Here is a 25373-nt window from a genome sequence, read left to right on the forward strand (position 1 = left end):
GAGTCACAGGTGTTTTTTACTGCTCAGCTTGCAAAACTGCAGCCTGATAGGAGCATAAAAATTCTAATCTCACTGTTGACTATGATGAGCTTGCTATCAGTGACCTGAGGTAACTGGCAATGACTCCATGTTGCTGGAGAAAAAGACCTTTTTCAGTAATTGCTTTTGGTCTTCCATGGTCTAATGAGAACTACCAATTCATACCTTGTAACTGGATGCATACACTTCCAGTGTATGGGAACAGTTACCCAGAAAAGTTTAGCTTGGTCCCTCAAAGAGTATGTTGCTCTTTTTTTTTTCTTTTGTTCCACCATTAGCATAAACTAATCCTTTTGGGGGCTGAAGTAGTGACAAAGTTAACTAAATTTCCTGGCCAGTATAAATTGGACTCTGAGCCAACCAGAAATGACATCTTCCACTCTGTAACAGAAACCTCGTTGTGATCATACTGACACAGAAAACAAGGAATAAATAATTCTGTCTGTCCACTTGTAGGAGGATGCCTAGGACACAATATTTGGGGACCAGTTAGCGAATATATTCCATTGTGAATATTTCATCTTTTTAAAACACTTCAGGCATTTTCAAATGAAAACCAGTTATGCCAGAATAAGTGAGGAGCATCATTTATCATGAACACTGTCAATCCTCCCAATTCTCAGGAACAACTTAATAAAGCTCATGTCCAACACAGTTAAATCCATATTATTGGACTTTTCACCAGCCTATCAAAGTACCACTCATTAGACTGCGTCCCCGGCTTAAGCTCCCAGGAAAAAATACCATTTAAATTGAATCTGGCTGACACTACTGGGGCAGTGATCTGAAATGATAAATATTTTTACGCATATATGCTGAAGATAGCAATGGGCTTCCATCTCCTAAAAGCCCTGATTGCAAAGTTGCATCAGCTTGCAGCTTCCCAGAAGACTGCTGTAAGGAATGGAGGATTTATTCCATGTGGAATAAGAGAGAAATAGAGACTATCAGTACAGAGAATATGAATGTCAGGACACTAAATCTGCTGTGAATATGGCAACATTAACTTTGTTATGGTGTCTCTTATCTGGAAGATCTTCACCTTATGCCTCTCTGTGGTGGCTGGCCTTCATATCCTCCTGGGAGATACTGCAGACAGGCAAGACTGAGTATGAAGGTGATATTTTGTCAAGTACATCATGTTCCATCATTCAGAATCCCTCTGCTCTATTTATATCACTACAAATATTATATTTATATTTCTTTAATACAGGGCAATTTAAACAGAGTATCTAGACAAGAAATGAATTTTGCTCTGACCTTGACATCATCTTAGACATCTGAGGTCTCCCTGAGATGTCTTATATGTCTCTCTGAACACTGATCTGAGCTTCTGAATCTTGCCAGAATGGGAAACTGGCTCCCTAAACCTGGAAGAAGCTGCAATCTATCTCCAACATTTCCAGAGTGGAGGAAGTGATCCAAGAGCTCTGGAGCTCAAATTGTAACCACCTTTATTCCTAAGTTCCCAACAGTACCAACAGTCAGAAAGCCTTCAGGAGAAAAAGAGCAACCTTCTGTCCTGAAAAATTTCTAAATTAGCAAAATAATCTATTTGTGTGTGTGTTTTTTTTTTTAATGTATTTGATTAGTGAACTGAAATACAATTTTATGATTTTTAGTGTCCAAATCAGAGGATACTACCCAAGCTAGAAAGGAATCACTTCTGTTATCAGACCATACTAGCTGCAGGGCTTATCTTCTGTAAAAAATTGTCATACACACCTGAGACAGAGACAACACTGTGCATATCTACTCTTGGCTACCAGCTTAAGAAGTTCTGAGTGCTGACATGACACTCGGTGCAGAGTTTCTTTGGATTAATCAACCTAGATAGACTCAAGAAATCAGCTGTAGCAAGCAATGCAGTACCATCTCTAGAGAGACATGGTGTGAAACAAACTGCAAAATCTCCCCTAAAAGAAATATATGAGACTGAGAAGACCAAGACTGTGCATAGCTGGTATTAGTTGGGTCATAAACTTTTAGTGGAGATGGGATGTCTTAGGGCACCTGGAAGCCTGGCCCATTCCCCTGAGAAACATGGTATTTTAAATCATAATAGAGATGGGTTGGGGAACAGAACTGCCAGATCATCTCTTAATGTTCTCTGTCACACTGGCAGCTGAGAACTGTCCAGGACGAGATAGCATAGCTTCAGAGAGAATAGGCCTTTACATTGCTGGTGTCTCATATCGGCTTCATTAGTACAAAAATGACCCAGATAATTTGGTGATGAGCGAAAGAACCCCCCACATCAGTGCAGTCTTACATTCTCCACATTTGTCCTTCTTGAAAGGTGTGGTGAGCTGTTTTACAGACCGGATGCTTACAAAGGGAAGCATCTATGCAGTGCTCAGAAGCATCACATCTACTGAAACCAGATTTTCAAAGCTGGAACCCATCAGATGATTGAACAAAACAAAATAACCTGAGGTCAGCAGTGGGCCAGTAGAGACTGAGGGACAGCTTTTGATTTCAACTAGAAATAAAATTAAAGTGCTGGCAAAATAGACTCCTGTGAACTAATCAAGGTTTTTGCCAGTAGGAAAGCCGGAAGACACATTTTTTACTGTAAGTAATCAGTCATTCTATTTTTGTTTGCAAAAAATCTATGAAAAAATGGAAAAAATCTGAAACTGTATGTTAGCATTTTTCCCTGCAAGAAGAAACTTCCTCTGACTGTAGCTTTGATACTCTCCTTTGCCTTGGGACCTTAGCTTAGAGATCCCATAGCAAACAACAGCATTCAGAATTACAGTCTAATAAAGAATGTGGGTGGAAGATATAAGACTAGAAAGTGTCGGAAGTGTAACATTGGCTTTACAAACGTGGCTGTAGAATCTCTGGGGAAATAAGACTCTGTCTGAGTTTCCTGAGCTATTTTCTATGTAAAAGCTGGGGATATTCAAGTGTGCTTTTATCCTCTGTGAAAGTCATTTGCAGGTTAGCTGACTGCTGAAACCAAGCCCAAAAATACCATGCAGCTAAATATGTCAGCATTTGCAGGTGCTTAGAGATAGGGCTGTCTATACGTTGCCTTACTGTTGATATTGGAAGGGCCAGATTCTTGAAAATGATAATGCAGTATAGCGCTTTTAAATTCAGTAACAAGCACATTTGCCCTCTGTGAATCTGGCTTTATTACAAGGTCGCACTTGGAGCAAGTTGAAACATTTGAACTTCATAGAAATAGAGACTCTTGCTGAAGAAGTGCAGTGAAAAAATGAGATATAATAGGCACAAGCTGAATCAAAGGAAATTCTGATTAGATATTAGGAAAAAATATTTTCACCATGAGGGTAGTCAGACGCTGGAACAGGAGCCTGGGGAAGTTGTGAAATATCCATCCTTGGAGATATTCAAAACTTGACTGCACAAAGCCCTGAGCAACCTTATCTAAGCCGGTCCTGCTCTGAGTGGGGGTTGGACCAGATGACCTCCCCAGGTCCCTCTCAACCTCCTTTTTTACGTGCTCTCTAGTCTTTAAATATCTCCCCGAATTGCTGTCACCCAAACATTCCTTTTCTAAAAAGCTATAGCATTTCAGGGTGTAATACTAATCACAGTTCAAAGGGTCTGATTTGCAATGTAATTGCTTATTTACACCATTTTGGCTTAGTATATAATGGCTTGTTTCTACCATCCAGCAATAACACAGCCACAAGATATCAGAGGTATGAGCAAAGCAATACCTAAGACTGCTACTGATACCTGAATTTGTTGGCTAAAAGCTGCGTAGCTGCAGCAACACCATGCTTTGGCAAATTCATTCTAGACTGTGCTCTGTAGTAGGCAAATAGCCTATGCTACACCCTGTGCTGCTGTGTCTCCGCTACCTTGTGTATCTGGACCAGCTAGATAAATGCTGTGTCAGGGAGATCTGTGTCTGCAGTGCTGCAATTACATCTCCTATTTGCACTCAGTCCATTAGCAGGGTAAGAATGTATCAAGGCTACTTGGTCTCATTATGAGGGCTCATACACTGGAAAGAGAACCGCAGGAAAAGGGCTGGAGGTCAGTGCTGACACATCTTCTTTGCTCTGAAATATGTAATCCAGGTAGATGAAGACTGGTGGGATCAGTTCATCTTGCTGCAATCCTCTGTCGTTTCTGGACAAACACCCTCTCACTGTATGTGATAACCAGATCCAAAGATTTTGCCTCTTCTTTGACAAGAAGAGGGAAAGCAGTTACACAATTAAATAGTAGCTTTAGCCACATAGCCTCAGAAATATTTTCTTCTCTGTGTAACAAATTTGGCTGTATCATTTGTTGTTTTGGGTTCTGTTTTTCCCTTTTAGCCTCTTTGAAAGAAGTTCTCTCTCTTCCTTTTAATTCAACCAATTATAGATATTTGAGTCTCCAAGATGGTTCCTTCCAGTGGCTTTTCCTAACACTGTACTCTTGTGGTGACACTTGGTGACACTCTGTTTATGGTGACTAAGCCCCACAGCAAAAAAATTGTGATTCTATAATAGAGTTATTATAGAGAGCTGATAGCATTAGGACAAACTGTGTTTGTCTATGTACAGAGATGTGTCTGTGGCAGTCCATCTCCTAGTTAAAAAGATGGCTCTCAGATTTCAAAAGAGTTTGTGCTGCAATATTTAGGTAGGAGTATGGCAGTGTGGCTAATCTTTAATAAATGGCTCCTCACCTCTTCTTAAGAGGGACTGGCATAGCTGGGGAGACTGATCCTAATTGGAAACATACAAAGTGCTCTGGATTGAGCCTTCTGCTAGCAAAGTATAGCATTTAGCATCAAGCTGCTGGCTGTTGAGGTGTTGCAGAAGTTGAGGCAGAGCAGCAGGACTCAGACTTTTAAAGGCTTGACTTCCCTCCCTTCAATCCAAAACTCTTTGACAGAAGGTTGCCTTGCACCCAGGCACAGAATAATAGTGCCTATTCACCTGACAGCAAGGCTGAAAAACAGAAAAGTACAGACTTCAGGCACTGAGATAGGAATGCTAAAAAATACCAGGCCAGAACCTGTTTAGAGAAGCTGTACAGTGGCTGTTTTCTTCTTCAGTGAGAGACCATTACTCAGGGACCACCATTTCGGTATGGGATCTATTGAGCCTCAACTGATAAAAATGTAAGAGACAAGGGAAGAGAAATCAGGCATGAAAACTGAGGGATTAAGTCAATTACTTTCAAGATGGCTAATGGTAACTGATAGCCAGTTTGCTTTTAGCAAAAGAGTAAGCACCTTAAATACTCTTTTGTTCACATAGTAAACTGTCAAGCTGAGGAGATGGAGCACAAACAAGTAGATGTGCACATGGTATATGAGGGAAAGAGCCACGGGAAAAATCCTACCTTTTTCAAGCTCTAGCTTCCTTCAAAATCTGCCCACATCATTGGTATCAAATAATAATGCCTACCTCCTGCAAAGCACCATTCCTCCACAAAACTAAGCAGTGATAGGAACGATTATCTTCTTTTAAAGACAAGGAAACTCAAGGGCCACAGGAATAAAAGGGTTCTCTCAAGGCTGTTCAGCTAAGCAACTATGCCATAAAAGACGTGCCTGCCAACACATTCATTGTGCATGATCTGAGACTTGGCTGCTATGCGGTCTGTGCAGGAGTGTACAAACTCCCTGTATGCAGCCTGCCCATTGAATACATATATGCAGGGGGAAACAAGACCACCCGCCTTTATGTGGCCTTCCCAAGGCAGCTGCCAGAGAAGATGAGTTTGGCGCATTTCTTTACCTTTTCACCTGAGGTAATTTTCTCTTGTGCAGGCCGCCAGGACTTATCGACCACCAGAAGACAAGGAGGAGGCCAGAGGAGCTTCTTAGTCTACTTTTCAGAGGAGTCATCTGATAGGAGATGGCACACATGAAATGGTCCATGTGGACAGTCCGTTGCTTAGGATGGTGCTCACCATCAGCCTGAGCCCCTGGTGAATTTAACCCTTTCCATCTGCCGGCAAAGAGATGATGGTGTTTCAAATGCTGCTGCCCTGAAATGATGGTGTGTGTAACTCTGGCAAACCTAGCTGTCTGTAAAATGTTTGGAGGGATTATGCAGGCCATGAATTGAGGGACCTCAACTGACGAGGCTGTGTGCTGGTTTCCATCGCCTGCTACTGATTCTATTCCCTGGCTAAATGACCTATACATTTGTGAACTCCCTCAGGTCAAAGTGAATTTGGGGTAGTTGTAAGTGTAATTTCCCTGCTCAGTTATATCTCAGGCTTGAAACTTACCCTCTGGTTTTGCAGTTGCCAAACACGCACCTTAAAGGTGCTCACAAACAGTGAATAATGAGAGAGAAGTAACCAATCTAATCCAATAATGGTTCCCACTGTGGAAAACAGGTTCTGCACTGCTCTTCCCACACTTTCTGGTCAACCAGCTCTGTAAGAAACAGCTACTTGTTCATGGGGAAAGCTGAGCTTATTGCAGTTGAACAGACAGCCTCTTTTCTACTCTGTTCCTGCTCTTTGTGATTACCTGCAAACCTCTAGACATCAATCAGGCACCCTTGTTTACATCCCTTTCTCAGAGTCTCTGCTCCCTCCAGGAAAGCATAATTCCGTCATTATTTTAGTATGTAGTCTCTACTGTTTCTCATTTCTGCATAAAGCACTTGCTAGTACAGTAGATGAAAGGCTTCAATTTTAAAGAGGAGTAATTAAAAACACCAGATCCTGGGGATGTAATACAAAGTTCTCATACATTTGGGAGAAGCTGATAAGCACTCCTAAGACCTTTGAAATAAACTTATCAAGATGTGCCATCAACTTTACAAGTGGTCACATTACACAGATTTGACTAACAGGAACAAATTAACCTTTGACTCCTGTGAAATGTGCCCTCTAGATCCAAAATTCCCAGGAAAGAAGGGATTGCTGGAGGGAAGCACTGAATGCTGTATTTGCTTTACTTAAAGAAAGAAAGAAAGAAAGAAGAAACAACACAACCCACATTTATGACTGATAGTCTTCAATTGTCAATGTTTTTGCTGAACTGCAGTGCTTATTCATACTAGTGAGACTTGTGTGTGAACATAGTCTAGAGGGTGGGAGTAAAAGATTCAGGTTTCATGCCTTCCATTTAATAATATACAGGGTGTGATTATACAGTCAGTCTTGAAACAGAGAAAAACAAAGAATTAGCCTTCAACAATGCCTCAGGTAAACCCATCAAAATAAGGACAATGGTCTGCTGCATTTCTAAATTTATGTAGGAATATTGTACTTCAGAGACACCTGGCTGCAGGGACCATTTACACTGACAAGCAGAAGACTGGTAGACAGCGAATGGCAATTAAAAATATATATAGGCATTTATTCCCCCTCTCCTTCCCTGTTCATTTAGAATTGCTTCCTTTTGTTCTGCAGGACAATGGGATGTTTTTGCTCTTTTTCTTAGTCCCATTGGCATATTCTGGGCAGCTGATGTTTATCTGGGATTGTAATTATACAGTGCCTCATTGTCTCTTGAGTATTTTATTAATGCATTAAGATAAGTCAGCATATTGGGGAAAAGGCTGTTCTGTGAGTGATAAACCATGGCATTTCACAGGGATACAGGGATTTGACCATATTGTCCACAAATGAACACTACAAATGAATTTATGGCTTCAAAGAAAACATAAATGCTAAGCTAAAAATGCCTGTGACTAGCATCAGTACAGAGGGGACGTGACTTATATTGGAGGTTCTCTGGAACAGGGATCATCTCTCTATTTTCTACCGTCTTTGTGATTCTCACCAGAATTTGGCAATATGCTTTGAGATCAAAGATGCTATTATATTAATAAAACTGTCAGAGAAATAAAAAGATCCTTGAGCTCACAGTCAGAGGATCTCTGCTATGGAAATATTTGGGTGATGTTGATTCACTATAGCAGAGGACTACAGTGAATAGAGGAGGCATGGGCTGCAGGAAAAAAACATTCTACAGTTTTTCCCATGCCCTAAAACACCCAGTTTCTGAGGGAATTAGGAGCTAGCACTCTTTATGGAAGCTTGATGTACCTTGTGCTTGAATTTTTGCCCAGAGAAGAAATCCCACGAGATCAGACATGCATCAAAGTCTTAAAGTGATGCTGCTGTCTTGCTTCTCCAAGGCACTAGCTGCTTTCTAGCTGAAGCACAGGACTGGAACCATCACCCAGGCTTAACAGCCTATGAAATAATTGCAACGCTGGGCACACTTATGCACTGCCTTGTATAAAATGCTACATGGGACACAAAAAAAAATGTAAATCAGACACAATATGCATAGAAAACATTGGAATTGCTCATAAAGATCTGAACTAGGCTGGGATCCAGTATGTGGCAGTATCCAGCAGAAGCTGCTGTAGGTCAGGCAGGCATGATGGCATGTAATCCTCTCAAGCTCTGGTGTTTGGCTGTACTGAATTGGTCAAGTCCCAATGATCTTACACAGACAGAGCAGAGAAAAGGAAATAAAACAGAAGTGGAAGATCAGTATTTAACTTAGGCGTTTACACATTACTGTGATGGGGCCTGACTGTCGCAAGAGTTTGCCCTACTTGTACTTAACTTGAAGATCCTGGCAGCTATGATAGTTACACATAGTGAAATGGCAGATGTGAACCATTTCACTGAGAGTTGGCCCAAGCAGTGTCTGTACTCACGGCTCCAAAGTAAGGCCTCTCTTGTTCTGGTCTCCTGAAACAAGTTTCGCTATCACTGCTTCTGAGAGCCAGGCCTTCTGAAAAAGTTCTGCTGAGCCTTTCATGCAGAAGGCAACAGGTGAAAGCGTTCACATTCAGAATGATGGTTTCCAAATTCAAACAGGGGTTTAGAAAAATTAAATGTCATTGTAAGCATATCTCTAGCATATGAAGGGGTTTTTTTGTTTCTTTCTGACAATGCAGCCTCAAAGGTCAAAGTGCAGGAGGCATTGCTGCCTATAAATAGTGTGTGATAAGGACATAGTTCTGCTTAGTTTAAATGACACTGCATTTCTAAACCGCTTAGTGGCAGAGGCCATCTTGCGGGAAAAGTAAGTTTCTAGAAATACTTTAGTGTTATGGGCCTGCTTAGAGGTACATTCCTAATCCACACTTAGGAGTCACAGAGTCACAGTCAGTGTGTTCTTGCTATCGCAGACCACCTATCTGTGGAGGGCATGTTGTCAAAACAGTCTCAGTGTCCTCTTTATCCTTCTCCTCCTATTCAAAAAAAACCATCAAGCAAACCCCAGCTCTCCTCCCTCCAAGAGGATTTTATAACATGCTTGATTTCTTCAACTCCCTGGCAACTCCACAGACAAGTATACTTAGCTGGGGCCTTGCAGCCTTCCTCACAGTTTATACAGGTGTTTTATGTAGATACAGACAGTCTGTGAGAAAGGGTTGAAGAACTCCCCAGTGAAGGACTAATATCCATTGTATCAGAAGTTTTCCAGGGGACTGGTAGCATCTATAAACACCCTCAAGGCAGAAAGAGCAGAGAGGTTCTCCCAGCCCTGAGGCTGGTCCTGCTTCAGGGGGTGCTTGCTATAGGCAATCTCGGCGTGGGTGCAAGGGAGCCCTTGGAGATCCCTCCTGGGCGTATGCATTAGGGATTTGGCACCACCCTGGTACCTTGTTAGAGGACCCCTTACAGGCCCATATTTACCATGTCAAAACCTTATCTGAAGCACTGCAGAGTGGATGGAAACAGAAGTTCATTAGCTATTGGCTCAAGCTGTAAGGATTATAGACTGCTCCCAGAGGTGGCTGTCAGTCTACCTTTTCTGGAGATACTGCTACTGACCACATCTAGGAAAGGTGACTCCAGCCCCACCCAGTGGCAGGAGTAAAAAGCCACCAGCCCTTCTCCCCTAAGGTAAAGTGGAGGAAGGATGCTGGAGCTTATGAAGCAGAAAAGGATTTTAAACCCAGGCCTCCAGCTCTCTGCTAGGAATGACACAGTGTGTGAACTGGATCTGAAACATCATTGCTTGTGTGCTGCAAGGAAAATGCCAATCCAGTCCTTTAGGATCCTCCCCTTCCTTCAGCCGGTTTCTGTCAAAAGCTCAGCAAACGCAGGAACCAGTATCCTAGAAAATGGCAGGTTATTAAACCTTTGCTTGGTTTCAAAACCCAACTGCCAAAAGGGAACAGAGAGATTTTGTTTAAAATGTATTTAAAATATAAGTTATCATTGAAAGGGTCTGGTTAGCTCAACTTACTTTTATGCGGGTGATTACCTACTTCCCATTTGCTTTGCTGATACCCAACACTGCGCGAGTCAATGAGTCTGCGTGCTGAGCTGGGACACTGGAGCCCAGCCTCCCTCCGCAGTCACCATGGTAAAGCTACCTCCCAACTCATATGCGTATCTTGTGGCTTGGGATTCCCTTCAGCATAAAATATACTCATTTTTTAACATTTAGCGGAAGTTCTATGTGCCAGATAAATGCATATTATGACAGGGCTGGCTGAAGACATAGGCAAAGTAGGCAAGGCAAAAAGGCAGCTGCTGAGGGAGGACTGGGGCATAGGGGGATGTAGCTAAAGCCAGTGTGAGAAGGAAGGAGAACAGACCCTCCCAGAAATAACAGCTGCAGAAGCTGCAAGCCCAGTTTTACACCATTCCTGCCTGGCTTTCCCTCTCAGCTCTCTTTTGTCCTCTCCTCTCAGTGGTAGCAGCACCTTGGCCCTGGCTCTTCCTCCAGGAGGCAATGTGCACTTTTGCCTTGCTGCCATCAGCTGTCTGATGGGCAGAGGTGGGCTAAAATATCCAGTTATCCTACTATGCCTCCCCTGCATCAAGACAGACTTCATCAAGTGGGGAAGGAGGAGGTAATGGCAGTTTGTCACAAGGCTCACATATACCTTAGCAGCAATGGGAAAGAGGCTTCTCTTTCAAATGCATTTCACAGGCAGAAATGTTTCTCCTTCTGACTTAAAAAATATAGGCTGAGAAAGCTATCTGCAGTCACACGAGCCCATAAAGAACAGTCAGTGGTCTTCATCAAAATTGCACTGTTTTTTGTTTCAGAAAGAAGTGACCGGATAACAAACTCTGCAGGAAACATCCTATTGCTGCTATCAAGGACCTGTTTTATCAAGTGTAGGTCTACACACTTGTTGGTCTCTATTAACCCTTTCTGAAACTCAAAGAACTTAAAACAATTTTTGTCACGCGTTACTAATGAACTGCGGTTTGTCTATTAGGAACTTGTCTCATTCAACTGCCGCAGGTACTGCTTAGCTTAAAGTCTCTGTGTAACATATTGGCAAAGTATATTGGTATTGGCCTTTGCTGTGCCTGAGCCATAGACTTAGTCATAGACTGCTGTTTACGACTACTTACAACTAATGAAATTAGCAGACCTGCCAACATGGTCAGGGCTGAAAATGCTTTTGACGCAACCTGCATGCCAGACCTATTGCACATCAACAATTTGCCTGTGCTCAACCTGATGACCTCTTTGTCGCCTGTGCAGTGGGTCCAAGGTGTACAGAACACATTGAGCTGATTTGGCATGTTCAATTGACTTGCTCCCTAGGTTGTGCAATGCCCATTTACTGGTAACTCTGTAGATCACCACCCAAAGTAGGAGGGCGATAGATTAACATACAAGGCAGTCCCTACCACTAAAACTGGTAGAGCTGACAGGTCTGAGCTAGCACTTTAGCTCAAAGGGTGAGACTCCATGCTTTGGATGATGAGATTGAAGGATCATCCCTGTGACTCAGCCAGGAGTTTAGGAGTAGAAATATTTGTGACGTCTGTTGCTAGGTGTTGCCATGTAACAGCATGTAAGACAATAGCTGTGGTTTTGGGCACTCTAGGATAAAGCTGGATCTAGAGGCACTCACCATGAAGTGGATAGTCTGCTGGGAAATCACATAGCTGATCTTCCTCTTCCTCATGTTTTCTTTTGCCTTCTAGGTGTTCATGTCCACTGTCCTCACCCAGAAGGGAAACTGGGCAATTGGTAGGGCTCCTGCAATAAGCTGACTGCACCGTCTTTGCCTTGGCTATGGGTGTAGTGCACATGGCTGGGTGAAGCATTTTGGCTGAAGGTAACTCATTGCCTAATTGACTCCTGCTGTTGGAATCTGTGAAGGGCACAGCACAGGAAAGCTTTGGATAAAGCAACTATATCATTCAGCGCACCTTCCAGTTTGTAGGAAAAAAAGAAAAAAACAAAATCGGTGTGGTCTAGCTGCCTAAACAATTCAAGCCTGATTGCAGTGAAAATGGCCTTAATCTTTCTGTACTGTACATCAATGTCAGGTTAACATTAGCTTGATGTGGTGCGGGGCAGGATCTTGGTGAATATTTGTGCTCCAAAAATCTAACCTCTGTTTTCCATTCCTCCCACCTTAGTATTTTCAAAGGTCCTTGTGGGAGATTTTCAGAAGAGGACTATACAAGCAAGGAAACAGGATCAAATCATGAAGAAAGATGAGCTTCCATGTTAGCATCCAAATCGCTATCTGGCTTTTCTAAAGAATTCAGAAGTACACTAGATGTGGAGTTGTTCTGAAAATCTTTCAGCAAGATCACCGTGGAATTTGCTGGATGTCAAATGTTTTTAAAGTCTGCTCCTTTTGTAAATGTCCCTGTAAGTACACACACCATATACGAAGATGGGTCAGAGAATAGGCTAAAGTTCAGTGTGTTTTCTGATTCAGGTCCATATGTCCATTTTTCTACCTCTGAGCTGCCTGCTGCTCAGATTTATGCATCACGTAATTCTAAGGGCAGCTTATGCTTAGGCTGTCAACATATCCCTTCTGCATTTGTGACAGGTGATACTGATGACATCTAGGTAGGTGCTTACAGTCAACTCATCTCCATTAAATCACCTGCATGATCTTGTTGCCAAGGGAGGTGTGTATTGGCTCATTTTCATGAAATGCAGCTGTAAGGGTAGCCTGGATTTGCACATGGGCCTTATCTAGTGCAGTATAGACAACCTCACTGGGAGCTGGGGGTAACCTCAGCCATAACCAGCGGTGACATATGATAGGAGACCTGCACCTGAGTAGTAATGAAATTGGCTGCAGATTCTATGATCTTCCTTCTGCTATGGCAGTGCCTTGTTACAAACAACACCATCTCATGGGTAGCAGGGGCACTGCAAAGACCTTTCTGAATAATTTTCTACCCTCATGAATGTAGTCTGATTCCTCACTTTAAACCTTTCTTTATGCAGGTAAGAGGGCCTTGCAGAGCCATGCACTGAAATATAGCACCCTGAGAAACATTCTGAGTCAAAGCTGTGGGCTATCTGAGGCTGTTAGCATCCTAAGAGAGACACACTAAACACTTCCAATCTCTTACCAGCTCCTTTTTGTGAACTTCTCTTTGTTATATTAAAGGTTCACCATAAGCTCCAGTTCTTTACTTTATGTACTTCCACTGGGAGAGGACTCAAGGCTCAAGCTTGACTCTTTAGAGATGAGATAACTGGGTCTGTGCTGCCTTAATGGACAAATCTAGAATTTGGTCTAGTTTTCCCCCAAGCCTGGAATTTTTGCTTGGAAAAGTACAGTAAAAGGTGACATAGGTGCAGCATAGACCTGCTGGCAAGTTTAGGCTGCATGGTTAGTGTGAACCTGAAGCTAATGGGACAACATAGATTTGTCTGTTATTACCACTGAAGGACATTACAATCCTGATGCAATAAGGGACTGCACTCCTGAGAGATGACCTATACCTAGGCTCTGGGGCATCCAGCACATGGGGCTGTTCCCCTCTCCTCTCTCATATCTAAATAGCAGCAGGTATGACTATGTCAATTTTGAACCTGGTGCAAGCAGGACAACCCCTTCAGCCATGTCTTTGCTTCTTTTCTTCCCCTGGGTTTGTACAGGAAGAAACTTGGTTTTTTAATATACATTTTATTTCTGGTGCAGGATTTAGGGCTGGAAAAACATCTAACTTTTTAGACTTTTCAGAGTTTGTTTGTTACTTTGTTTATTTGTTTGTTTGTTTTGACTAAATAACAAGTTCTATTTCTAACTAGCCTTGGAACAATGATAACTGTAACATCTGGAGACAAAATGCTCAGGTCTGCCCCAAGGAAAAACCCCACACAATAGGAATTGCATAGAGCACTGAAGCTGACATGAAGGAAATACAGTTATAAGAGCTTTGGAAATTAGCCAAAGCCTTATGTCAGTAAGATATGATTGTTCAAATGTTATCTTTTCAAATTATCACAAATCTTTGGAAAAACTTCTACATACAATTGCATGACGCCCAGCCATGCTGACTTTAAAAACCTAGTTCAAGGTCCACTTCTGTGTTTGCGGGCTAGTAAGAGGCGTATTGTGCAAACTGGGACTCATTCAATTCATTTGAGGACAGCTCATTTTGAGGTCTGTGGTGAGAAAATACCTGGACTTTGAAAAGATGTTTGTGGGATAAAGAAGGATAGGCCTGGGAGTGGACACTGAATAGACCTGAGGTTAAATGACTTGCCCAAGAACTGAGGTGACATTTGTATCAGGGTACTTCTCAGTCCCCTATCTCTAAATTGAGGACCAGTTGTCCTTTTGTGTTAGATGGGAGGCTGTAAAGATGAATGTGTTACAGAACTGATGATGCTTATATCCTATAGCAATGAAGGACAAAAGGGTACCTGAGCAAAGTGCTCTTATGGACAGTGATCAAAGCTTTCTATGAACAAAACTAGCATTTTCTATAAAACAGAAGACTTGCATGTGTCTTCTTCCGTTGTGCATAGCCTTCCTTCCCCAAAGTATTTCTCTGAGATGCTGAGATGCACCCCAGTGATGAACATGGCTTACACATGAGCATGAACAGAATAATTATAGACTGAAGAAGAGAAAAGAGGGAGAGAACAGGAGACCATCCTAGGCAGATGGGAAAATACCAATGTCTGTGTGAAGCAGTGGAAAGGACTGGGAAGATCTGTTGTTTGAGATCACATAGGCAAATAAGAATGGCATGAACCTTAGGCAGGGGCTGGAAAAATCAAGGAAGTAGTTTTCTGGAGGATGGGACTAAAGATAGTGTGATACTGTGTTTAAAGCACACATCTCAGAGTAAGGAGCCCCAAGTTCTACTCCTGTTTCTATTGCAACCTCCTGTGGTGCTTGTCCTCCTGAACAAGTAAGGAGACTGTCTGAAGTGGCAGCTCTTTAGGGCAGCCAATATTTTTCAGTGTATAGTCATGTGACTCCAACGGAGAGCTCTGAAAGATATCTATGAATTTCCATGGGTAAAATCTCTTCCAGGGAATGCAGTTTTATTCCTTTCTTTTTGCTGCAGGAATGGTGATGACATGTCAGCCTGGTGCAACAGGAGATATTTGTTACTGTCATGCACAGAAATGGCTTTGACTCCTGGCTCAAAATGGTCTTTCAATTTCATTAGAAAGGGTGGGAAAATACAGGCAAGATAGTAAAATTTCTTTTCGGAAAAAGGAAGTTATTTCAGGTGGCCGAAATTCCATTTAAGCCTCTCTGTGTAATGACTGGAGAGAGCTACGCCTGTTGCAGGCCCCAGGTATATGATTTTAGGGTTTTACTAAGGTCACAAACAAGGAAGTGTCTGGCACTAATCAAGTTCCCCTCAGAATTTAGGCCTCCTGAACACAGCCCACAGATTTTGGGGAGTACTGAGGAGTGCTAGCAGCTCTTTAGTGCTCTGATTTTATCTTGCTTCTATACCTACGTTGTTGTTGTTGTTGGGGTTTTTTTTGTGTAGATTGGTTTCCCTTGTAATAGGTGGAGTGAAGTGGTGATACTGGCCAGGTGGTATCTATTCAGTTATATTCCTTCATCTGTTTCCTCTTTTGCAATGAATCTGGGTGGAGTGAGTCTAAGGGTGAAGTAAACAAACACTATATTGACATTTGTGTGCACAGTGGCAGTTCTGTTCCTATTTATTTGCATACCCCTAACACAATGGGGCATAATGCAGCACAATAAAAAAAGTTGTTGTATTCATTACTACTCTTACAGTTAATTTCCCAGGTATAAGGTCCCCATCCCAAGCTCTCCTTGACTTGACAAAAGAATTCTTGATGGTGGAACCTCACAGAGAGAAAATGAGGGAGTAAAGAACAAATATTTCAGACATACTTTCAAGCCTATTGCAGTCAAGTTCTCATGAATTTAAGAAGAACAGATCACCCATCTTATAAAACCTGTTAGTCTTCTCTGTTGAAAATGAGAGAGTTGTCACTAGGAGTAGCCTGGCACTTCCTAGGTGTTTATTTATGTCCCTTGTAAAGGCTATGGTTACTCTTTCCAGGCTCTGGGAAAAAAAGAAGGGGGGAAGATGGGGAAAAGAGGGGGAAAATCCATACTGAACACTAAAATGACTTCTTGGTTGCTGTCTCTTTTTTAACTTGATAGTAGTCCTTCCAAAACTTGAAAATTTTAGTAGACTTCAGGTCACAGGCTGCAGTTTCAGGCCATCTTGCAGTCAGGTTTGTACAGCAAACTCATGGATGGCTAACATTGCAACTAGCACTGCAGAAAGAGTGCAGATTCCTTATTCCAAATCCCAATGGAAATATAATTGTTAAAAGCTGTGGACTGAGGGATCAGGCCCAGAGATCTTCACATATGTGATCATGTCTTGCCCCAACTTTCCATACGAGTCTGTTACTGTACATCACAACATTCTTCTTTGTTGAAGAATCATAGAATAATTAAGGTTAGAAGAGACTTCCAGATCTCATCTGGTCCAATACCCCTAGGTTACCTTGGAGAAAAACTCCAGTGTAAGTTTTGTCTATATCCCTCATTTCTGACATTCTGCATCTTCTGCTTTTCTGGTCCCATCCATCCCCTCGGCACTCAATGGCTAAGTTTAGATTTTAGGACAAGCGTGGTCTCGGTCCTTTGGCTGTCTAGATCACCAGACTGAACAGGTCATCCTTCCTGTCCTGATTATCCACCTCATGAAAGTCACAGTAAAGTATGTTGTTCCAGTCCTTGCATATTGATCATGGCTCAGCTCAGATACACACCATGTGGGAGCTGGGAAAAACTCTTAAAATCCATAATAAAATATAACTGATGAGGCTCAGCCCTGACCTATCGTACTTCCTTCTTTGCTGCTGCTAAACAGTTCTGGGAAAGCAGCTGAATTTGTATCCTATCCTGGCATTTCCAACAAGTTCCCTCATTCATTTCAGTTCCCTGTCCTTGGCCAGCACCAAGTCAAATTAGGTATGGCTGACTATTTACATAACTTGTTTAATGCTAGTGTTATACGGCATAAGTTGAATGACTTTGATGAAATACAGCAATTATCCCAAGATGTATAGCATAGTGTATTGCAGTTTTGAAATAAACCTTATCTGCAAAAATTGGCAGTTCTACTGGGAAAGCAAAAGGGTAATTAGCTTAGGCATCTCTTTGGTGTTAGTAAAAAATCTATAGTGTCACTGTCCAACAGTGAAAAAGCTCCATTTTTGTCCTCTGTTGTAAAATCACTGATCAATTACCAAAGCAATGTACGACAATGTTTTGGAATATCTCTACAACTTTCTTATATTTTCCCTGCTTCAGTGACTGATTAGTGAATGTTTGTGTGTATATACTATTTTTATTAGTTAACATTTTACATTTTCTTAAGCATATTAAACTAATCTTGCTTTCAAGCAGGGGATGGAAGAATCACTATATTCTCTTGCTATAGTTACAGTCTCTCTCTCTAGGTGATGAAGTTTCATCTTTCAGTGCTTGATTTATTTGTTGATTAGCTCTTCCCTTTTACTAGAGAAGGTGGGGAGCAATTACAACTTATCAAGTCAAAGGCAAGGCCTGGTTGTTCTGTCTGCATTGTTTTCAAGGTGAAATACTGAATGTACTCTCAGGTGGAACAGTTTGGGGTGAAACTGCACTGGCAGTACAGTAATGCAATCCCAGGAACCCAGCACATCCTGCACATAGGTTAGTTAGACCTTGTGCTTGGACTGACATTTTAGCTAAGATGCTCTGTGAAACAGGATTGGGTATCTTGTACGTGCTCATCACAAAACACGGTTAATATAAAAAGGTCCTGTCTCTGACATACTCCTCTGTTCCCAAACAAAGAAGAGTCTTCTGTTGTTAAAATGCAGCGTGGTCTATGCTATGAAAAACACTGACTTTGTTTTCAGTAGTGTTATATATCTATCTTTGGATCTAATGGCACAAAGCGACTGCCATGGCTCCTCTGGAAAGGACCGTCTATGCAACCATGAGCTTACTCCCACATTGCTCACTCCAGCATTTCCCTCCACTTGACAGCCTGGTTCTTGGACTCCTTCAACATGTGGGCCTTGTTGTGCTTGCACTGGGGTTAGTTCGTTCCTGTTCAGCTGTACAAACTGTCAAGCTCTCACTTGTTTCAGGACCATATTTAAAATATGGCCTGCGGCTGCTGTTGTTAAGGTCTGATCTGCACTGGCAGCTTTAGAAAATGTTTTGGTGCTGTGCTCCTCCAGCAATACCAGTGATGAAGCAGCCAACAAACTGGCCATAGCCTTGAGTAACTTAGTCTACCTTTGAGGTTGTCCCTTCTCCGAGAGTGGGTTGGACTTCCGTATGACCTTGAGAGATCCCATACAACCTGAATTATTCTATGGTTCTGTGAAAATTGAGTGGCATGCTATCCCTCTCCCCCATATACAGATTTCTATGGGAAGCTGCAGGTAAAGGACTGGAGGCAGCCATTGCGTACTCAGGCTCAATACTAGGGGCTCCCATGGCTGTGATATGTGTTGTAAGCTGACTCTGCCCTATGGTCAGGACACAACTTCTGTACAGAGTGAGTGAAATTCCCCTGTATTTGTAGTGAACAAAAGAACACAAATCTTGTGCAAAGCATAGTAGAGACTCAGCGGTAGTGGGACTGGGCGCTAACCCAGCTGGCTGGCTAATATTACACTACTGAGCATGGTGTTCACCTTCCTGTAATTTCCTTCCTGGTTTAGTCATTGTTTGCTGTCCAGTCTAGGTCAGGATCCATTTTCGGACATAAAAAGAGCTGAAATCATGCTCATACACAATGTTTTCTTAAACTGTCATTCTTTGGGAAAGGGACTCTCTCCCTTACTACTGGTTTATCTAGTATTCAGTGAAATGGGGCCATGATCCATGAAGGATATCTCTGTGCTGCAAATAATAAATCATAGCATTAAGCTTTGTTGAAAGCAACTGAGCAAGAGGTGAAAGAAAATTTCGGCCAAAACTCTTGGTAGTTTTTCAGTTAGCTGGATGTGTCTGTGTATATAAGCCACCTTCTTTTCACAGAAGATGCAGATTAAAAAAAGAAGAAATACTGAATCCAGAAAATGTTGGCTGTTGATCTTTGTTTAAGAAATTAAACAAACAATTTCTGTAGGGGTAAAAGCACGCTCAAGGCCAAAGTAACTAAACTGAGGAAACTGAAGTCAAAAAGGCTAATGCACTTGCTGGTTTGCAAAGACTGAAGCTACGCCAGTTCTCTGCTAGCTGTTCTTTTATTTAGTTCATGAAAGAAACTAGTGTCCCTGACAAAACGGAGAAATGATTAAACACAGATGCTTTCGCTTTTCTTGTTCCAGCAATTGAGTTCTAACACTCCTTAGCTGCCATTACCTTTACAGACCATTTCTCCTGCTTGAGGATGAGTGGTCAGATTTATCAGAAAATGATACTGATACAAGTCTTGGCTGTAATTCCAGACCACAGTCTGCTCTTGGCATAAGTGAAACTTCAACAACTCCATTAAGTTGCAGCAGTTTTAAGTTAGGTTCCTGAATATGAATGTTTGTCCTTTCTTATGACAGGCTTTTTTTTTTTTTAATAGCAAGAGTATACTTATTTTTTACATGAAAGGCCCTCAGGATGTTGTATTTGTTTACAATGAGCACTTCTCACTCTTACTGAAGAGAGCTACCTGCAATGACTGTTAAGGTGGTATAACCACTTCTCCAATGCCATTGGGGCTTCATAATGTATTAAATCCCACCAAAGGCTTGCAACAGTCTGCTGCAAGGTTGAAAGCAAATTAATTGTTTAAGATTATTTCTGTGTATATAATTAATGTGTTGGGCCTGCCCAGGGAAATCCCAGATTCCTGCAAAAGCTAAAGAATAAAAATTCTATGTAATCAAATGGGATAGTTTTGGGGGAAAAAACAGGCGCATTTTTATTAGGGTTATAACTGGTGCTTACCAACATCCAGTGCTGATCCTGCTTTTAGGGCTGGAGGTCTCTTAGCACAGTTGCTTCTGTTCCTGGTTTCACTGTTTAGGCTGGTCCTGGCAGAAGGCTTCTTTAAGATCTCCTCAATAGAAAAGGACAGACTCGGCTTTCCTTGGCTGGCACACTCCTGAGGGTCCATCGTCTTCATGCCAAAGTGGTCGTGGGACAGAGAATCCTCTCTTGCTCTCCCTGCTCTCTGTGCACTCCAGGAAACATACGGCTGGGAGGGTGTGCTTCTCTTCCCACTTGTGCCCTGCCAACCTAAACAGGCGCCAGAAGGAGAAACAGAGGCAATCCACAAGTGAGGACACACACGCCTCTGTTGGCCAGCTCGGGACCAAGGGCTGCACTCCCGTGTTTGGGAAAATAGCTTCAGGAGTGGGGGTTGAAATGTCTCACCAACCCCACCCAGTTCCATACAACCCCCAACCTGTGCAGATTTACAGAGCTCTGAGCAATCGCATTGTCCTTCCAGGAGGAGGTGCATTCCTCATAGGCATAGACGAAAAACGTCCCAGAAAGAGCGGCTACATATTGGCAAATCCCATTCTTTGGGGCAATTAGCCTCCTTTTTTTGATTTCATACTGAAACCTCTGACAAGACCATTTGCTTTTGTACTATTATGGACTTAAGAAAATAATTCATAGGACAAATATGTGCCCCCTGTGCCATTTACTAGCAAGAGAGACACCTTGTAAGCTTCTTTCACAAACTAGGACGTATCAGGAAGGAAGAAGAAACCTCCTTCGCCAGTAACTCCTAGGTTATCCTTCAGCCATCCCCCACAGTGGTCAGCTTTGGTTCGATTCTCTTTTCTTCCACTCCGGAAACCCTTTGAACTTTCCAAACAGGTGCTTTTCAACATCATCCCATCTTCTCAGTCACAAGAGAAAAAGAGAACCTCCCCCTTGCAACACACTTAGGAACAGGAGTTAGTGCTCTGTACCACCCCCCCCATGCTTCTTAAGATAAAACATTATCTCCTTTCTCTCCTGAGCTATGTAGCAAGCCAGCATAATAATCATCCCACCAGTTGTCTGCATCTCCCAGTCAGGCATCCATCGCAAGGGGAGAAGTTTTGCTGGACAGCACTGAAGAATGCCAAGGATTCCTCTCCTGAGCCATTTCTATCTTCTCGTTAATTTTTATTTTAGGAAGAATGTGCTGTTAGATACATTCCCATTCCTTCCCTTTCCCTGCCCTCACTTGTATTTTTGCATTCTTCTGGGATTGCCCCTCACCTTTTAAGCTGTTATTGTTCTGTCTCCCTTCTCCTGTGGTTCTCTGCTGTGCCTTGTTTATCGAGCTCTTATAATTGTATTGGCATGCCCTGCCTTATTTGTCCAATGAACTGACAATTCTTGAGCTGATATCCCATCATATGATCCCTTCATGGAGCGGAGACCAAAATTACTGTGTAACCAGGGGGCAATAAACCACACCTGATAAGATGAAAGGCTTTCGGCTTTTTCCAGAGTTTCCAGATACTGGAAAAGCAGAGCGGGTAGGAGGGTGGAAAAAGAACAATGAAAGAGGTAAAAAATGGTGCAGTCAGTCTTACTGAAGAATATTTAATTATCTGATTTTTATTAACCAAGCTGCTCCCCAGGCGACAGGGTAGACTCTTTTACACTGATGAAAAGCATGGGATAGAGAATGGGGAAAGCTTTTCTTTCTTCCTTTTCCATCTCCCTGCCCAGTGGCTCAACAGAGCCCTTTGTGTAAAGGAGGATCTTGTACCTTTCTGGTTAAGCGATGAGTTAGCAGGCATCGAGTGGGCATAAGAGACCTGGTGGCCCTCTCGTTGAGGAAAGGATACCCTACTGGTCCAGGAGATGTTCTCAGCTGGATGCTGCTCTGGCCAAGTGCAGTGTTGCCATCCTGTCTCGCTTTTGAGTGCTGCCAGTGGACGACCTGGGACACCTGCCCGGCTCAGTGGTCCGGGTAATTCTAGGTGGGCACACGAAGGGATATCTCTTCCCACTTTGTGCTTAATCAGAATGAAGGAGTGGGTGATTTACGGGCTGAGAAGAGGTGAGAGTGTCATTTGTATGCTGAGGGAGGGGAAGGAAAGATACTCTGAATCTATGACCCAGGTGAAAACAGCCTATTTAAAAGGAGTCACTTTTTTGCTTCCAGTTCTTGATTTGAAAACCAGTTTCAGTCTGTTCTATGAAAAAGCAGAAGGAGAAGCCTAGTATGTATGCTTATAAATGACTTATTTCCACTTATTTCCACCACTCAGCTTGCCTATAATACTAAAAAAGGGGTCACTCTATGTGCTTTTACTTGCTTCCTATAGAGTAATGGTTTCAGATCTTACGTCCCAGATGTCATGAGTTGAATGTCCTTGACCTAGCCTCTAGTGTATTAGTTCAGCATATATGACCGTCTCTGGACTCTCTGCTGTTTACTGTGCTACCTTTTATCTGGATCCTTTGAGACACAGGGCAGCTCTGTGGTCTGAAAGCCTCCTTTTTCTAAGCCTCCTCTTCTGTTCATTTTTTCAAGGGTTCAACATAGGCACAAGCAGTGAAGCACAGCTTATGGATTTGTCTGCTTCACTTGCAGAGTGAAGCCCAGGAAAGGACCCCCACACACATACATTTTCCTCGGCTGTGGAAAGCTTTGTCTTTGTTTTGTTATTAAAGCCTCTTTGTTTTCAGGGGGACCATTTCTTGCTGCGGGAGGAAGAGGAGAAGCATTTCAGAGAAAAAGGCTGATAGGTTCCAACACTCCTTATGAAAGGACTGGTATCTTTGGAGGCCACTGGCTGGGTAAATTAGCCTAGGAAGAGAGGCAGGGACTCTCAGGGAAAAACTACATCCCCTGTTCTTTATTTACGTTCCTGCTCCGTTTTTGCTCAGTTAAATACAGCCCATTTCAAAAGGAAGAAATGTAGTCTTTGGCAGTTATGCCTCTACGAATGCTCACATCATCTCCCAGAGAAATACAAGTGTCTCTGCATTAAATATATTCTAAAGAAAAGAGAGCTGAGACTGAGGCACACTCAAAGTTTTCATTTCAGTGGAATGCCTTTATTCAGTGGTCACACTGACAGCACATAACAAGTGAAATCAAAGTGTCTCCTCATTCACAGAATATGCAGTGCCTGTCTCTACTGCTGACTCTAAACTCTCTCTGGGTAGACACCTGCTGAGACAGTGCTGTAGCCCCTTGTCACAAAATCAAACTGTGCATGTATATATACCTACACTGTCTTAGTTTGTGACTTTAAACCTCCCTTCTGTTTGCAAGAGCAAGTTGTTCTGTGTGTCTTTGAGTTTAAACGAGATGCGCACACACAAATTTATAACTTGAAAGCTTCCTTGCGAAGGCTTTATTTTTGTTCTGTCTTATTGCATTGTTCTTTTTATTAAAACTGAAGGCAATGCTGACTGAAAGATATATTTTTGTTCTTTTATATAGAAAAACACAACAAGTACTAAAGTAGGAAATAGAATGAATAAGTGACAACCCTTGAAAAGGGATTAGAAAGCAGCAGCGTGTAATGATGCATAAATCCCATGTTTTGAATACAAAAGTTTCTTCAGAAAAAATGCAGATTTGATATCAAAATGTTTAACAAATACTTAAAGACTTTTACATTTTTAGGTTTTTTCTAATACCAAAATAGTAAAAGTGATAAATACCATTTCTATTAACTAAAAAAATGAATTTCTTTCTTTATTTGGAATGACTGGTACTTTGGATTTCCTTTTTTTGTATTATATTAAAATAAAGATGACTGACAAAAAATGGAAGCCTGAAATACAAATGAACATTTTGCAAATTAAAATAGTTCAGTTGACCTCTTTTTTCAAATGATTGAGTTGCTGAAATGTAACAAATTATTTAAGTTCAAAACAGAAATGTTTTACTTTTAAATTACCAAGGAATAAAGTAGGGTTTTTTTTTTCCCCTCAAGCTCTAATATGCTAGCTTTTGAAGGGTAGTTTGGGGATATTTTCACATTTCTGCTTGACCTGGAAATGCAAATGACTCTCATTTGTTACAATTATTGTGCAACCTGTCTAATTTACTCTATAAACTCCTTGAGGTAGGAAACACATCTTCCTCTGGGGCTACTGATCTCTGCAGGCAACTCCTCACACCAGTAGGCAGCTGTTTAGAAGAAAACAATACCATGTTCATTTTCCCCACTCATTCTGCCTGTGTCAACAGGTCCACAAAAGTCTGTCAGGCTTATAAAATCTGGTGTGCTTTCAAAAAGTGATGAATCCAGGATATCAGGGCTCAGAATCAACTTGGGGTTCCTGCTTGGAAGTTTTTTGTTCTATATTGCCTGTCTCAAAGAGAAAATGAACTGTATTTATGCTGTCAATCGGGAAGTGTTTCCTTTCCTGTCCCACCAGTCTCTTCCTCTGCATAAAGAGGATAACGGGATGAGATTCCACCTGATGACCCCAATGCCTCTCCTTTCGCGCCCCTTTCAATATGTGACAGACAGCCAGAGCTGCCTGGTGTTTATGCACAGCACAGAGACCAGAGCTCACAAAACCTCATCTCATAGAGCTTGTGCTCAGTCCGCTATACAGAGCAAGTCTGGGAGCTCAGTCAGCCAGGGCACTGGTGTATAGGTGCATCAGCAGTTGCTGGGTATGGTACAGCTGTAAAGTGCCCGTGTCACCTCTGGAGCATCGTGCCCTTGTAGATTGTCTTCCATCCTTTACGCCTTGCTGGACTCTGACAGTCTCCCCAGTGACAGCTGCTCTGATCTTCTCAAAGTTCAACAGCTGGCAACAATCTAGCAGAAAGCCCACGCAGCCTGCCTTCTGGAGTCCTTTTAACCTTAGATTTATTAGCCCTGTTGTCTCTGTAGATTTCTCAACAAGCCCATAAATTAGAAATATTAATAAAAGGGACACTGTCGGTTTAAACTGATAACATTTATTATTTTTTTATGGCACAATTATTATCAATTGACATTTAAAATGGCATCATAATCCATCAAGGTGAAATGAATTCAGAAAGCTATTTCTCCGGGGCCAAAAATAATAACAGAAGCAGCAGAAGGACTGGAAAAGAGAGAGCACACAAATATTTTTAGCTCAGGTCACTGATTGCATAATCTGGGGTGGGTTTTAGCAACTTCACCCTCAATTTAATCTGTTCTTATACTTCATAATGCTGCTTCTCCCCTGCCAGTCCCCTCAAGACCC

At 42.1% G+C, this 25373-nt stretch overlaps 1 protein-coding gene across 4 annotated transcripts in view; it reads right to left on the reverse strand.

The window, feature by feature from the left end:
• Positions 1 to 25373, reverse strand: part of ISX (intestine specific homeobox) — a 69808-nt gene that overhangs the window by 9503 nt on the left and 34932 nt on the right. Inside the window, exons 1-3 of one of the 4 annotated variants that reach the window (XM_068943648.1) lie at positions 21432 to 21493; positions 20160 to 20450; positions 11841 to 12083 (exon numbers count right to left, since the gene is read on the reverse strand). In XM_068943648.1, the coding sequence (XP_068799749.1) occupies positions 11841 to 12083; positions 20160 to 20337 (421 nt within the window). In that variant the 5' untranslated portion in view covers positions 20338 to 20450; positions 21432 to 21493. Of the gene's footprint in view, positions 1 to 11840; positions 12084 to 20159; positions 20620 to 21220; positions 21494 to 25373 lie in introns of those variants that run through there. The other 3 variants (XM_068943626.1, XM_068943637.1, XM_068943615.1) reach the window with 3 other exon arrangements.

The sequence above is a fragment of the Struthio camelus genome, chromosome 1 (assembly GCF_040807025.1).
Source record: "Struthio camelus isolate bStrCam1 chromosome 1, bStrCam1.hap1, whole genome shotgun sequence".
NCBI lineage: Eukaryota > Metazoa > Chordata > Aves > Struthioniformes > Struthionidae > Struthio > Struthio camelus.